This window comes from Neopelma chrysocephalum, unplaced genomic scaffold (assembly GCF_003984885.1).
Source record: "Neopelma chrysocephalum unplaced genomic scaffold, ASM398488v2 Primary Assembly neopelma1_69, whole genome shotgun sequence".
Taxonomy (NCBI): Eukaryota; Metazoa; Chordata; class Aves; order Passeriformes; family Pipridae; genus Neopelma; species Neopelma chrysocephalum.
The window spans coordinates 11133470-11149701 of NW_020897729.1; the positions used below are offsets into that span (position 1 = coordinate 11133470).

The 16232-nt window shown below is 49.0% G+C and overlaps 1 protein-coding gene and 1 long non-coding RNA gene across 3 annotated transcripts in view; both read left to right on the forward strand.

The window, feature by feature from the left end:
• Positions 1 to 39: 39 nt before the first annotated feature.
• Positions 40 to 12668, forward strand: CCNL1 (cyclin L1). 2 transcript variants are annotated; one of them, XM_027685938.1, is made up of 11 exons: positions 40 to 242; positions 417 to 491; positions 644 to 753; positions 6756 to 6876; positions 7374 to 7438; positions 8719 to 8818; positions 8927 to 9031; positions 9289 to 9430; positions 10751 to 10862; positions 11008 to 11106; positions 11829 to 12668. In XM_027685938.1, exons 1-11 carry the CDS (start codon positions 147 to 149, stop codon positions 12175 to 12177), a joined length of 1374 nt encoding a protein of 457 aa, XP_027541739.1. In that variant the 5' UTR covers positions 40 to 146; the 3' UTR covers positions 12178 to 12668. The 2 variants fall into 2 exon arrangements, with proteins under 2 accessions (XP_027541739.1, XP_027541741.1); XM_027685940.1 differs by lacking the exons at positions 40 to 242; positions 417 to 491 and adding an exon at positions 2515 to 2587.
• A 1919-nt stretch (positions 12669 to 14587) lies between these two features.
• Positions 14588 to 16232, forward strand: part of LOC113968938 — a 7221-nt gene continuing 5576 nt past the window's right edge. Inside the window, exons 1-2 of the long non-coding RNA XR_003534683.1 lie at positions 14588 to 15127; positions 15463 to 15608. This is a non-coding gene — a long non-coding RNA (uncharacterized LOC113968938). The remainder of the gene's footprint in view (positions 15128 to 15462; positions 15609 to 16232) is intronic.

The following is a 16232-nucleotide window of genomic DNA, read 5'->3' on the forward strand; positions in this document are numbered from 1 at the left end:
CCGCCGCCGCCGCCGCGCCCGCCGCCCCCAACCCGCCGCCCCCCGCGCCCGCCGGCATCCTCATCGGAGACCGCCTCTACTCCGAGGTGTCGCTCACCATCGACCACTCGCTGATCCCCGAGGAGCGACTCTCGCCCACCCCCTCCATGCAGGACGGGCTGGACCTGCAGTGCGAGACCGACCTGCGCATCCTGGGCTGCGAGCTCATCCAGGCGGCCGGCATCCTGCTGCGGCTGCCGCAGGTGGGGCCTCCCGGCGTTTGCAGCGGGAGGGAAGAGAAGAGGGAAGGGAAGGGCAGGGCGGGCGGCGCCATTGTGGCGGCGGGAAGGGCGGGGGGGGCGGCGGGGCCGCACAAAATGGCGGCGGCCGGGCCGGGCACTGATCGGCTCCCTCTGCGCCTCCCTCTGCCCTCACAGGTGGCCATGGCGACCGGGCAGGTGCTGTTCCATCGCTTCTTCTACTCCAAGTCCTTCGTCAAGCACAGCTTTGAGGTGAGCGCGGCGCGGGGCACCGAGGCCGGGGGGGGGGTTGTGTGGGACGGGCTGCTCCCCTCGGGCCTCGCGGGTTTGCTTCTTACTCGTGTAATTCTAGCCTTAGCGGGGTTAAATATCGCTTTCTTAACGGAAACGGGCCTTTTTTTCAGATTGTTGCCATGGCCTGCATCAATCTCGCGTCCAAAATCGAGGAGGCGCCTCGTCGGATAAGGGACGTGATCAACGTGTTCCATCATTTACGACAGTTAAGAGCAAAAAGGTAAGATCAGCTTCGTTACGAACGTAAACACCTGTTACCGCTAATGTACTGCAGCGTTCGATTCACAGTATTTTTCCAGGCTAAGTTCAACGACCTAAAGTTGGGAAGGGAGTGCTGGTTGGCTGCTCTGTAGGCAGTACAGTGCAATCCCGACTTCTGCTTTTGTTCACTTGGTAGACCCATTTCTGTTTCTCATTTGGCTGCAAGTCACGAGTATTGGTCCTAGTTTTAGGCTCATGGTTGTAGCTTTTGGTTGGTTGATTGATATTTTTGTTGTCATGCGATTATTGAAAGGTAGCCTTAGGTGCGAGTAGCCAGTAGTGGATTGCTGTGTATTCTCCAGATTTTTAGCCATATTCGATAGTTTGAATGCTTTTCTGTCGTTGGTGTGTGGTCTCTAAGTGTGGTTGTGGTGCCAATTAAGCATCAGTTAAGAAAAGAAGTCGAATTTTTGGTGATGGCAGTAATTATCTTCTAGAAAAAAAGCCGTTGTAGAAAATACCTGGGATAAGGTCTGGCTTGTCCTGTAGTGTGTGCAGCTTTAATGACGAGCCTGGGAGGCTGGAGGCATCTTTAACATCTCTAATGCACAACAAGGGAGTGGTGTTGTCCTGGTGCCTGGGCAGGGGCAGGGGTTGCAGAGCTGTGAGAGACCAGTGCTGCTTTCTGTGTGTAAAGCAATGTTTGTTCTTGGGTAAAGCAGATTAACAAAGTAGTGAGAGGAACAAGGAGTGGTTGGAGGAGTTCCCTAAGTTGCTGTTAAACACAAAATCTCCTTAGTTCTATGGAGCAGCAGAATTATAGTCTGGGATTGGAGGCTTCAGCTTTGCTTTCCGTGGCTGATTGCCCAAAGTTTAAGGAACTCTGTAGTTACAAGAGGATTTTGTTTTCGGCTGGATTATTAAATTCACACTTTATTTCTCTGCCCTGTGTCGCCAGGGTACAGCAGGAATTGAATCTTCCATGTGGTGTAACCTTTTCTGAGAAACAGAGTAGAAATCCCTTAGGAAACCAGCTCTTTGTTGATGTCTTTATCTGGTTATGCTTCTGTTGCAGCCAAAGCTTTGGCTTGTACTGCCTCGTGCTTGTTTTTCCCAAGTTAGTTGTAGATCCAAGAAGAAAGGGTCAGTGTCACACTTTGGGACTGAGCTTTGTTGGTGTTGGTGTTTAGGTTGTTCCAGCCCTGAGGGAATTGTGAGAAGTGGTGTGGGGTTGTGAGTTCAGTGGGACTGTCTCCCACAGTTCTGATAAGGGAGTCTGGTATTGGAATTACTGGAGCAGGTTCAGTGATTAGTAATGTTTTGGCCTCAATCCAGGCAGCGAAGGTTAATTAATCATATGCCTTACTTGTCTCTGCAACGAGAATATGAATTAGCTGTTTCTTTGTGCTGTGTGAAAGATCAGAGAAATTGAACTTAACCTGTGAATTTAAATCTTTCCAGCTAGCCTGTTCCAATTCCCACCTTGTGCATGTTACATGGTGTCTAAAGTGCATCATGTCCAGAGAACTCGTGCACTGCTACCCATTATTTTCGGGAGAAATGGGTATTGTTGCTCTGCGATTCTGAGTGAATCTGCATGAAACGAACCTTAAAACGCTGCAGTCTGACATTCAGACCTGCACACAACCCCCCCTTTTTTTTTTTTGTTTTTAGCAAGCAGGATGTAAACGTTTTTCTGTGCTTTTTACAAGCTGACAGTTCCATCACCTGTACACGTTATTAACTTCAACTCTTTTTTCCCTTGCAACCGACTATACAGCGACCAGCTACATTTACCAAAGCCTGGGTGATGTGGAGTGGTACATAAAGATGAAGCTGTCGTCATGGCAACAGTGAGTGAAGTATCGAAAATCCCCAAGGAGAAGCCAGTGCTCTGAGAATAGGTCACTGGAACCGGGGGACTAACAGGTTGGCCGCTGGTGAACCATTTGGAAGAACTCCTGTATCTTGTTATAAGCTTTTTTCTTTGCTGTCCAGGTTTTTAGAATACTAGCTTAACCTTTTTATTATTTTTTTTTTTATTATTTTTTTACTGAAGCTAACACTTAGGCTGTAGTTAGTTTCTCACACACAACCCAGAACTGAAACACTCAGGCTGCTGTACTTTCTTTTCTAGTCTAGTTTTTTCTGTTAACTGAAGCTCTTAACCTGCACACACATCTGGGGTAGTTTGGGTAGGCTTTGCTTTCTTTCTTAACCAGTTTTGGGTTCTTAGTTCCACTTTCTGGCTCTGTATAATTGCAGTTTGAATTCATAGTAAAACAAGGATACAGAAATCTTTGTAAATTTACACCAATTATGATGTAAGCAGTCCCTTCTATGTACCTGTTTGCAGAACTGGGAATTGCATTGGAATTTTCTTTTTATGAGACATGTAGTCAACCAGAGGTGGTATTTCTAATTCTGAGAAGTAAGAAAAAGCTAAATAAGTGTTTTGGACAAGCATATTTTCTTTTGAATTTCTGACGAGCAAATGTGATGTAGAACTGCATGTAAAATGTTTGTGTGCATGGAGAAAAGCTCGTACTGTGGAAAAACTGCTTTGAAATAACTGTGTGCCAAAACATGTGTTCTGAGCAAAGTGCAACTGTTGTTTATCTTGTAGAATGTAGCTCGAAGTTGCTTTTATTTCTCCTAAATGTGCTTGAAAGCTGCAGAAAGTCCTGAGACTGGAACCAAATGTGACTGGTGTCGTGCTGTAACCTCACACGGGGCGCTTTGAGACGCTCAGGTGCAGGACACGGGTCCCTGCAGTGGGTTTGGAAGTGGCTGCATTAATGTTACACACTTAGTGCTCTTCAAACTGCCCTGCAAGTCTGTGCTGCTTGGATTTATGACCTTGGAGACAAACAGAACTCGTGTTCTTGTATTGACCAGCTCAACAGAGCTCCGGTCTTTGAAACGAGACGCTGCTGTTGTGCTGTACTTGTCAGAAGTACTTTGCTCCATGTGGCCATAATTACACACAGGGCACTGTTCCTCCAATGGATTAGTCATCCCAAAGACATCAAAGTTTAATATTACATCCAGAGAAGTGGCAGCTGTGTTGAGAACTTAGGTCTCATTTGTCAGAGTGATTTATAAAAACGGGTATTTGTAATTTATTTGTTGTTACAAGCACATTACAGAGTGTGTTAATCTGTTGGGTTGTTACACAATCTTAATCCCAATCAAGCGTTGCATCTGAGTGTTGGATTGGCTTCCCAGAGGGGACACTGTGTGCTCTGTTGTTAATGATAAAGTCTTGCCTGGAGCTCTAGTGCTGTAAAACAGACTCAGAGTAAGAATTTGCAATATTCCTTGGCTATCCAGGGCTTGAAGGTCACGTTTTATATATTTTATACATAAGGTTATAAGTTACTTTTCTCTGGTTTGTTACTTGGACCTGAAATAACTCTTGGACTGAGAACTAAGTGCAGCAAATGCAGTAGCAAAGTTCCTCTTTTTATTTAGTAGAAAGCAGAAAAGTTTTCCAAAGGGAAGTCTCTGAAGTTTCCACCTTGTAAATAATTGTTTACCACCACTTCAGAGTTCATGCCAAGAGTGCTATATTGGTGAATCTTAATACGGTGGAGAACTTCACTTTGCCAGTAATAAAGTGCAGTAAAGCACTTAAATCTCTGCAGATTTTTATTTTTCCATAAGTGGATAAAAGTCTTTATTTCTGGAAGCACTACCTGGACAAACTGATATTTTTCATGGCTTCCTTAGAGCTGTAGGTCTCTGGAATTTGTGACCTGAGTAACATGGGACACCAGAGCAAAGCAAAGCCCACTTGGGCTGTTGGGTTTCCTGTCACTTCCCTGTGGAACATGTGCTAAGGGTGAACTGTTGGTGCTGATCCCGTGGCCCTGGGGAAGGACAGTGAAAAATTAACCTACAGCAAGGCTCATGTGTGTCCTGCTGCACCTGGAGCTGCCTTAACTTCCTTGCACAGCTGTCTGGGAATGCAGGGCCATGTGGAACGTGGGGTGGTGGAGGATCCTGGGCAGCCGTGTTGTCCCACTGGTGATGTTTCCGATAGACTGGAAGTCATGGCTGCCTTAAATCCGTGATCCCAGATGTCCCACCTCTGAGGAAGTGTTCTGCTAAACTGAGCCTGGGCACCTGAACTCACTCTGGATGATGCTTTGCAGATCCTGTTAATGCCAGTGATCTCTGGATAAAATTGTGGAGAGCAACACTGGAGGAAATATTGTTATAAACCCCAGTATAATTGATTGGAACGAATTGAAGTGACTCAGTTTCACTGATTGAAAGAACTTGAGCTTGGTTCTCCCATTCTCACTCCAGAGCACTGTGTGCAGCCTGCTGGAGTGTTCAGATAACATCAGCCTCTCACTGAAGTTGCCTTAAATAAGCTTGAAAAGTTCTTGCTTTCCAGTTAATTTATGGGGGGGGGGGGAACCAGAATAACCAGCCAAAAAAACCCTCAAAACAAAAAACTCCCCCTATTCTGACTGGATTTATTTAGAGTAGCTGGAATGGCAAACTGTACCCTTGCCCTGCTGAGTGAGAGTAACACTTAACTAGAGAAGTTACTTTCATGTAAGTGGAAAACGTGGCATTTCTTAGCAAACAGGAGGAGTAAGGCTGGTGCTGGAGTTGTAGGTCCTTCCTGGCACTGAAAAGCTGCAGCAGTTCCTTCCAGAGCTGGGAGCTGCTTCTCACCCCCTTGGGAAGAGAGGGGAGTTTGTGCTTCAAATTGTCCAATGTTGTGCTTTTCTTGGGGAAGTGGATGGTTTGCTGTGTCCTTTGCCAATGACAACCAGCATCCGTCCAGGTGACCACAGGAGTCATGCCATAAACTGGATTATGGAAGTTGGGAAGCTCCTCATCCAGCCTTGTAATTAAGTCAACCCTTTTTCATCCTGGGGTGAGAACCTTGGTTTGGAGTGTTTTATGTGCTCTGTGACCTGTCAGGGAAGAGAAGTGAGATCCACTCATGGAATTTGCAAGTTAGCAGTGAAATATTTTGCCTGATACAGCTAAAGCTGTATTTTGAATCCACTTTGCATTACTTATTTTTTTTTCTTTTGAAGGTAATGTAATGGGTGTATCATATACACAAACTGTGGTTTATTGGAGCATAAGGAGCTCTGAAAACATTTTTCTGCTTTGGAAAGCACATGGAATGTGTGAGACATATTACAGGGAAAAAGCTGGTCTGTCTTCAGGAGGAACTGGATTCAAATATCCAGAGTGGAATGTTGAAAGGTCAAGTCTAAGCACGGGCAAAGCAAAGAATATGAAATGGAGCGTGACACTTGTGCATAAAGTGCACAGCAAGTCATTCGAGGTCAGAGTGCTTTGGAGAGTTCAGGTGTTGGATTTGGAAGGAATTAGGACTAGACAGTGCTAGAGTTCGAAATCTTTTTGTGGAACGAGCTCTTGTTTTGGAAATGCAAACAGCAGCAGGGATATCCGTGGTACCCACGGGTCAGGGGTGCAGGGAGATCTGTCACCCTTCAGAGGGGAAATTCTGTGCTTTACTCAGCTTTTCACACACCACAGAGCCAGGGCTGCCTTGTTCTCTGAAGGCTGAATAATCTTCTCTTCAGTTTATAGGAATTTCTAAAGCACGAGTTGCTACTTCAATATTAATTAGGAAAAACCCTGTTCTGCCTTACTTCTGCTTTGAAGTCCTGCCTGGCAAAGGCAGTTGTGTCACATTCCTTCCCCCACCTCTGCCATGGAGAGGAAGGTTCTTTGGGATCCTTCCTGCCAAGCAACTCCTCGCAGCAGCTGGAGCAGTGTAGTTTGCATACACAGCAGCAGAAGGCTATTTTTTATCTCAGCCATCTAATCTGTAGCTAGTCAAAAGCAGCAGCAACTAAACTAGTTTATCTAAACTTGGACAGCACAAGATTAATGCTTAAACTTGCTTGCAGGAGTTGAAAACCGGTTTCTGTTGCCATTAGTTGGTTGGAAGGGAAAACAGAGTTGCCGTTATTTTTGGATATGCAAAACAGTTTTGATTTTATTTCTTGCAAACTATAGGACTCCAAGCCCCCTGATACTTGATCAGAACTACATAAACACCAAAAATCAAGTAATCAAAGCAGAAAGGAGGGTACTGAAGGAGTTGGGATTTTGTGTTCATGTCAAGCATCCTCATAAGGTGAGTTCTCAGAAGTAATCTGATTGTATCTATTACTCTACCTTGATGGCATCACTGTGAGCTGTGGAACAAGAAACACAGGTGTCAGAATGACCTGGATTCTTCTCTTTATGCCTCTGTAGTTGTTATTAATGTTTCTGCCAGAGTACTTGGGCAGACAGTCATATTGACTTGGGTCGAAATTGCTGCCTTGGGAAGGGTTAAAGGTGGTGGCTGGTTTTGAAAAATCTTAACAAGTTGTCTGAACATGATGGGAAGACTCTTGGGGCTGGTCCTGGGCAGGGCTGAGAGTTGGACTCAGTGATCCTTGTGGGTCTCTTCCAACTCAGTATATTCTGTGGCATGAGAGCTTACAGTATGTGCTTAGAAAAGGAGCCCTCATTGTTTGGGAGTACTGTTTGATTTTAAAAATATATATTTACATATATATTTACTTCGTCTTGCTTTATGTGTTAAAACTGAGTCTTTTTGTTCTCTTCCCCCCCCTTATTTCTCAGATCATTGTTATGTATTTACAAGTCCTAGAATGTGAACGTAATCAAACCCTGGTACAGACAGCCTGGTAAGTTATTTTCCATTCTTTTCCTAGCCAGGAAAATAGTAGCAGAAATAACAAGCCTGATGATCCCTATGCAAAGCAATGAGCTGTAAGTTCCTCCCCAAACACACGCTTTGAAAACATTGTGGTGCTTGTTTCTGCTCACTATTTTCATGGCTTGATTGCGGCGCAGTCACGGAGGACTCAATTTAACTTTGTTCTTTTTTCTACTCTTTGATTGAAGGGTAGTCCCTGATGGTAAGTCATAGAGCTCTGCCCTCTGCACCTCAGCCCTGACCTGGGGATGGCCGGTTTGGCTGCCCTTCTCTCCAGCCAAGCCAGTGCAAGCTCTCATCCGAGACTCACTGCCGTGATCCAGCGGGCAGCACCTCCGGGTGCCCAGGGGTGCCGAAGGATTTGTATATTTGTTTCCAGAAGTAACTGTTCCAACTGTCTCTGAATGTCTTTGTTCCTACCTCCTGTATGCTGTAGTGTTTAAAGGACACATGGGGGACGATCTGCCAACAGTTACTTGGTTGATTTGGCTAAACTTGAGTTCCAGAGAGGATTTCGGTGCATGCAGCATGTTCACCTAGAGCCATACTGGGCATGGGGGTTGGAGAGTCAGTGCTGACTGACTGCTGTTCCTCTCTCTCCCATGGCTTGGGAACTTACAAATCCATGCAGGTCTCTGCTGTTATTGTATCTCCTGGCATGTGTTGCTTGGCAGTGCCCCCCCTGGGCAAGACCAGGAGCTCAGGGGAGTGGGGGCCCTGACTAACTCACAGGTCTTTTCCCAACACTCAGTGAGCTAATGGGATGCCTCTCTCTGGATGAAGTTAGTGGGGCTCGAGGCACACAAAACTTAAGTGCAGTCAGTGTTTTATGAACTGCCCAGGTTGCCTCTGGAAGATGGTAGGTGGCAAATACACTGTGCTTTCCTGCTTGCACCTGAGTGTTAAATTGGTTTTTAAATACAGCACCACTGGTGTCTGAGGCAAACAGCTGGACAGATGCAAAGTACTTGTTAGGTTGTGAGCTCTGGACATTTGGGATAAATGAACCAAGGAAGCAGCCATGAAATGCTGCTGGCATTTGCCTACTACACGTTGTTGCACTGGGATTTCAAACAGTGCCAAGGTGCAGACTGTTACAAAGTGACACCAAATACCACAGTTCCACAGAAACCAAATGTTTAACGTAATAACAGAAAAAATAATAAAGTCAATTGAGTCTCCAGTATTGTTATCCTCTAAAAAAAAATGTGAACCAGAGATCCAACCTTTCCTGCTGTGTGTTTTTAGGAATTACATGAACGACAGCCTCCGGACAAACGTGTTTGTTCGCTTTCAGCCCGAGACCATTGCGTGTGCTTGCATTTACCTCGCTGCCAGGGCCCTGCAGGTGAGCACTGCCTGGCACTGCCAGGGGGCTGCTTTCAGCAGAATTCATGCAGACATTGAAAACAAAAGCCTGGGCTGTAATCCCTGTTGCTGGTTGTTTGGGTTTCAGATTCCGCTGCCCACTCGCCCTCACTGGTTCTTGCTCTTTGGCACCACGGAAGAGGAGATTCAGGAGATCTGCCTGACGACTCTCAAGCTTTATACCAGAAAAAAGGTAAGTTTGAGGTGTTCGGTTTTCCTGCTCTGTGCTCAGTGCAGCTTGAGCTGAGTTATGGCTCTCCAAAAGTTTGGGAATGCTGGAATACAGATCTACCAATAGGAAAGGCTCCCGTGAGGAGGGTGTGAGAACAAATTCTGGAAATTACCCCCATTACTGGACAGATGATTAAAGCCAACTGAGTATTTTCCAGAAATGAGATGAAAATATGAATTACATTAGCTCAGCCTCTTACCTCATTGTTTCTTCCACAGCCCAATTATGAGTTTCTGGATAAAGAAGTAGAAAAGAGGAAAATGGCACTACAGGAAGCTAAACTGAAGGCAAAAGGTTTAAATCCAGATGGAACTCCAGCACTCTCAACACTGGGTGGCTTTTCTCCTGCATCCAAACCATGTAAGTTTGTTTTCTGAATAGAAACTTGCATAATACTGTTTGATAAGTAACTAAATCTGTGTCCCAGGGTAGTTAAAAAAAAAAAGGCTGGTTTGCATCTTGAACTGCTGAGACAGTTTAGGCTCCCTCACAGAACTAAGCAGCAAGACAAATCTTTTTTTTTTCAAACACAGATTTTAAAACCAGTTTCAAGACCTTGAAATAACAGATGATAGAGAAAAGGGATACTTTACTCCATACTTCCACAGATAGGAGAGTGATCTATTAATGACATGCACCCTTCATGAGACAGGAGTTGGTGTGTGTTACGTGGTGTGAAGAGAGACTCTGGATTCAATGTGGGGGATGTTGCAGTGGCCTTCATGGCTCCTTTTGCTGCAGGTGTCTCTGAAAATGGCTTTCTCTGCCTTTTTTAATGCACTTGGCAACTGTTGAGTGTGGTGAAGGCAGGCAGCTGGTGGTCAGGAAATGAGGGAGAGGCACAGCACAGTCTTGGCACCAGACGAAATATACTGTATCACCTATTTGGAACCAGCCTGTCTGTCAGAAGTCTGATGGTTTGTCTTGGTGCTTTCACCTCTCCCTGCTGCTGCTTTTGAGCCGTGAACTGCCAGGGGGGTTCAAAGGCCCTCACAGGCCTTGACCCAGTGCTGGTGGTGAGGCAGGAGGCTCAGGGCCTGGTCTGTCTGTGGCTCTGCAGCAGCTTGGGCACAGATTGTGAGGAGCAAGCACTGTCACAGTCCCTTCTGAAGAGTTGGAGTTTTCAGAGGGTTTGAGCTGGGAAGTGTGAACTTCTCATGGACAAAGAATGTGAGGTGGGAGCCAAGGCTGGAAGTGTTGGAAAGCAGGAGCTCAGTTGGGCTTAGCAGCCCTTCCATGAGAGATGAATCCATCTCTGTAGAGACAGAGTCACTTATGGACTAAACACACTTAGCTGCAGTTTGCTGTTCAGTCTTAATCCTTTCTGTGGCATTGGAAATGATTGCCCAGGTAACAAGCTCTGTATCTGTGGGCCATGAGGGCAGCTTTTATTTTGTACCTTTTGGCCCGTGGTGGATGAAGGTGGGCCTGACTGTGTGGTGTGGAGGTCACAGTGCTCTTCCTCCTCTTCTGCTGCCACTTGACTTCACATTATGGGTCTCCCCATGAACATCCTGCTCCGAGAACGAACTATAAATGGAAAGATGGAATGAAATAGTAGCTGCTGAATTCGTATCTACATTTAGTGCAGATACTGGTACAGGTGTTAAAGGGATGTACAGTATGTTCATGACAAAGGATGAATAAATAGCTAATTTTGAATTTAAATTTAATTCTCAGCTTCCCCGAGAGAAGTAAAAGCTGAAGAGAAATCTCCAGTGTCTGTGAATACCAAAACCATTAAAAAGGAGCCAGAGGAGAGGCAGCAAACCTCCAAGAGCCCTTACAATGGGTAGGTAGAACCTCTCCTGGTAAAGAGAACACTTGAGTAAAAATGCTTTCTATAACTAATGTGCAGTGAGCCACTGCTGAGCTCCTTCAGGGGAGTAACAAGTGCCTCAGAAGTGCAAGCCTGGTTTGTTTTTGCCCCCCTCCAGCCTGAGAAAAGAAAGCAAGAGAAGTCGAAGCAGCAGGAGCGGCAGCCGGTCCCGGTCGAGGACAAAGTCGCGCTCTCGCTCGCACACGCCCAGGCGGCAGTGAGTGGGGTCTGGGGAGGGCAGCAGGGGCAGGGCTGGGGGCCTTTGGCATCTTTAGTTCCCTAAGGATCCCGTCACAAATGGGAGCAGCCTGGGAACACAGTGCCCGTGGAAGGGGTGGGAAGTGCCACAGGACCAGTTGGACGTGTGACAGCTTTGTGGTGTCAGCGCTCCCTGGTGCTCTGCCCCTCTTCAGGGCTCTGCCCCTCTCCTGTGGTGGGAAGAGGGGGATGCAGGGAGAGCTCCTGCCTTCATAAATACGTACTTTTGAAGAATCTTCAGGCTCATATCCAAGTTGGAAGCTGCCAACTTGGATCTCAGTGAAGGGTTCCCCAAAGTATCCCTGTCAGATCACTGAGGGGAAAGGGCAATAAGCAGTTTGTGAGCTGGTGTTGAGGGGACAAGGTGGAAAAATCTCAAAAGGTGCTGCATTCTGGGTTTGGTTTGGGCTGTTTATTTTCAAATGAGCTCAACTAAAAGAATCCCAGACTGGTTTGGGTTGGAAGGACCATAAAACCCATGCAATGCCATCCCCTGCCATGGGCAGGGACACCCTCCACTATCCCAGACTGCACGTTGGGGTTATCCACTGTCCTTTCTCATTTACCCCCGTGGGAGAAACAGTCTCTGACTTCTCCTGGTGCCTTGGCAGCCCCTTTGCTGTGGTTTGGCTGTTGTTTCCCCGTGTGAAAGGCCCGTTCTAACCCCCCCCTCTCCCGCAGCTACAACAACCGGCGCAGCCTGTCGGGCACCTACAGCTCTCGGTCGCGGAGCCGCTCGCGCAGCCACAGCGGGAGCCCCCGGCGGCACCACAACCACGGCTCCCCCCACCTCAAGGCCAAGCACGGCCGCGAGGAGCTCAAGGGCGCCAACAGACACGGCCACAAGCGGAAAAAATCCCGCTCCCGCTCCCAGAGCAAGTCCAGGGATCACTCGGACGCCGCCAAGAAGCACCGGCACGAGCGGAGCCACCACCGGGAGCGGCGCGAGCGCTCCCGCTCCTTCGAGCGCTCCCACAAGGGGAAGCACCACGGCAGCGGCCGCTCGGGGCACGGGCGGCACCGGCGCTGAGCCCCCCGGGTGGGCACAGGAACTGTGGGACTGCACAACCCCCCTGCCAGGTTTGGAGGGGCTTGGGGGCCCCGGGGCTCGTTTTCCCAGAGGGGCGGAAGACTTTTGTTTGTCTTTTTCTTTCGGGAAAGGAACCGTTACCAACTTTTTTGCACATAATACCTTAGCAGTATCCAAGGGGTGGAGAAAACCACGATCAGGTTCGTTGTATGTATTAGAGCCGTGTATTGTTTATTGAGCTGAGAACTGGAGACAGGATTTCTGTAAAAAAAGCAAAACGTACCTTATTTTTATACCAGTCAATTGCAGACGCTTATATTTAAGTATAGTTATTTGTTTAAACAATGGTGGAGACTTTCTTACACTGGTTTTAGTCTGCATGTGTTGAAAGATTTTTACAAGAAATAAAATATAAGGCTTTTTTTTTTTTTTTTACTGCCTGTTGGATGCCAAATGTGTTGGAACTAAACTTGCTTTTCTTACACCCCCTGGCCTTGAGCGCTGTGCCTGAGTGGGACATGATGGGTAAACTGGGAAAGCTTTAGGTGTTTGTCCTTCCCGGGGAAGCCAGGCAGCAGTTGGAATAAATGACCATGGACCTCTCTGAAGTTCAGTGGGATGAGCCAGGGATGGGTGCCCTGCTCTGTCAGCTGCCCTGGGGGTTTGGGGTGTCCCTGTCCCTCTCAGCTCTGTGGGGCAGAGGGCAGGAGCTGCGTCAGCTGTTCCAAAGGCCTGGAGGGATCAGGTTTGGGGTTCTGTTTCCCATCTTTCATTGCAGTGGCAGGATGCTGGCAGGGGAAGGAGGGATCCTCTTGCAGGTGTAGTGCTGACACAGCTTTCAGCTGAGCAGGGCCACCCCTGCAAGGGTCATGCTGACACAGCTTGGGAAGCTCAGGCACATTCCCTGTGCTGCTCTGAAAGTAGGAGCTGCTGGGAGCTCCTCGCTGTGTCCAGCTGCTGGAGCTGTGTCCTGGGGTGGGACAGCTCCAGTGCCAGGGAAAGGAGAGAGGGAAGGGGTGAGGAGGAACTGGGTCTGATTCCTACAGCTGCTGCTCAGGTGGTACCAAGAGCTGAAACCCACAGTGCTGAGGGGTTTGCTGTCCTTGCTGACCCGGAGTCCAGCATGGAAAGACCTTTTCCCTCCCTCAATGCCTCTCCACTTCCCTGCCGAGGGTGACCTGGCTGGAATGTTGAGCTGCAGAGCCCAGGTGGGGGCGGGTCTGGCCCCTGGGACTGTGGGAGCAGTGCCAGTCTGAGTGCCCACACCCTGCAGGCCTCAAACAGGAGAGGGAAACCAGCTGAGCAGAACCTTCCTGACCTGGAGCTTCCCTGCCCCGTGTCCTGCTGGGCCCCGGCTGCAGCTGCGCCCTGGGAATGCAAAAGTGAACATGGATTTTTGAAGGGGAGAAGAGAAAATGTCTTCTCTGTTCCTTGGTTACCACCGTGGTTTTTTTAATCTGTAATAACTGTGTTTTGTGTGTGTTGCTTTCAGGAAAATACATTTGTTGCCGTGGCAACGGGAGCAGCTTTTCCCCCAGATCCCAGTGCTCGGGTAGCTGAGGGCAACAGTGGAATCCTCGGGCTGCAGGAGCAGCAGGATTGCCTGGAGCTCCCTTGGACTGGGGGTTTGGGTGTGGGGGTGACACTGGGGGGCTCAGCTCTGCGTGTGTGAGCACTAACAACCCTCCTGTGCTTCCAGTGCTGGGCAGAGATGGACCTGCAACGTGGAGCTGGAGCAGCTGAACAGCCACACACCATCTGCTCACTGACAGGCAACGAGAGGTTTGGTGTTCTCTCCATGGGGAAAAAACTCTCCAGCCAGTGATGGATGGTGGCCTCAGCCACCCAACAGCTCTGCCAGCTGTGAGCTGTGGGGTTGGTGGTTGCTGAGGTAAAAGCAGCAGGACTTTCCCAATGCCACGAGTTCCAGGTCAGAGCTGTCAGGAGGAGGAGCCCACTGTGGGTGAGCTGAGAGTTGTCACTGCCTGGGCCCCTCCCTCGTGTGTGGGCTCTGTAGGGGGGAGAACTCTGGCAGGGTGATGGTCCTGAGTGGCTGCAGCCCCTTAATGCCCCTGTCCCTGGAGGACTTGCCAAGGACCTGCTGGGCACGACAGCCAGAAATCTCCCTGTGCCAGTCGCTGTCCCTGCTGGGGCTTTGAAGGGCCGTGTGTGTTCCCTGAGCTCTACATCCCTAAAATGAATCCCCTGATGGGGCTGGTTGGCTTCAATCATACTGACCCCCAGCATCCCTCGGGGCTGCACTCACCTCTCTCAGTGGCTGACAGGGATTTTTCTTTAAGACTTGTTATTTTTAAATTCCTTGGTGTCTTCCATGTTCTTGGGTCACAGAGGGGAACCTCCAGCAGCACAAACACCTCTGAGGGATGGGGTGGATTTGGAGACCCACCACTGACATCCAGAAGCCTCCAAGCAGCAGGGCCTCACCACAGCTCCTGCCTGGAGCCCCCAGCTCTGCTTCCCTACAGACCCAGGCAGGGGGAATAAACCCTGATGGATGTGTTTGAGAAGTGAGACAGAGCTCTGAGTGCCCAGCACTGACCTTTGGTGTCTCACTGTCCCCATTGTCACCTCAGGGGCTTTGTCCCGCCCAGTGCAGGGGTGGAGTGTGCAGGTGAAGCACCAGGAATTAGGATTTTGGTCCTTCCTGTCCATCTTCCCCGGGATTTTCATGGATGGTGTCTCCAGGGCTGTCACAGCAGGTAGAGGTGGCTCAGGCTGAGCCTCAAGCCCAGATGGTCAGGGGCAAATGTTGGCTGAGCACTGGCAGAGTGGAGCCCTCCTGGGGGAGGCAGGAATGGGAGCTGTGTCTCACCCTGAGGCACAATCCCCTGGCTGGGATGGATCCAGGAAAACCAGCTCCAACAGCACCTGACTGCCAGCCTCGGGCTGCCCGTGGAGCTGCAATCCAGAGGGAAAGGGGAGCAGGATGGTGAGAGGGGCTTGGCAGGGAGGGCAGGGTGGGGACACCTGTGTGGTGCCACGGGGACAGTTCCCTGGGAAAACCAGAGTATTCCTGCACTGCCTGACAGACTGATGGGAATCAGCTGCTCCCACTGAGCTCTGACAACCCACAGGGACAGGGGGACACGTCTGTCCCAGCTGAGCAGTTCTCCGGGGGCACAGGGGCTTGGGTGGGTTGGTGTCACCCTCACAGTTGCTTTTCCTCAGGGAAAAAGGTTTGTTACAATGTTTTGATTAATTGTCAGCAAAGTGCTGCAAATGTTCAAACATTTACATTCAAACTGTTCTGTCCTTCCCTTTCAGCTTTGTCACAAGCCTTGGAAGGATGAACCTGGACCAGGAGCTTTGGATGGTTCAGGAAGGAAAAAAAGAACAACATAAGAATATTCCTGACAGGAATTGGCCCAAGAGGTCCTTGTGAGGGCTTTGGCCACCCCCAAACCCCACAGGTGAGTGGCAGCAGCCACAACACACGCTGATAAGGGTCCCCTTTCCAGGAAATCTTCCCCTGGTTGCTGCTCCTGCCAGGGAATGTTCATGAGATCCATCATTTCCCATCAGGCCAAGCCTGTGGCTCTCCTGTCCGTGTTCCTTGGTGCTCCCTGCTCCAAAGCACAAGTTTGTTGCCTCCAGGCTCTTTGGGGCAGGAAACAAACCTATGGCTGTGGCACAGCAGAGCTCTGGCAGTCAGAGGGGAAAACATTCCTGCAAAGGCAACAGCTCTCCATCCCCACCTCCTGCCTGGGCACAGCCCAGCGGGGCAGCTCAAAACAAAACAAGTTCAAATTAGTAAAGCTGGCCTGAAAAAAAAGAGTCTTTATATTCCAGTAGAGGGGAAAAATTGGCAAAAGTTACCATTTTTGTCTTAGGGTAGAAAAATCCCTCGTCATGGGTTTGCTGGAGAGGACAAGGGGCTCATGGACCCACCTCGAGCAGACCTAACCCCTCTGGGGATCCCAGGGATGCTGGGCACCCCTCACTCCTGGGAATGCTGTGAACCCCTCACTCCCTGGAATGCTGTGCACACTCACTCCTGGGAATGCTGTGCACACTCACTCCTGGGAATGCTGTGC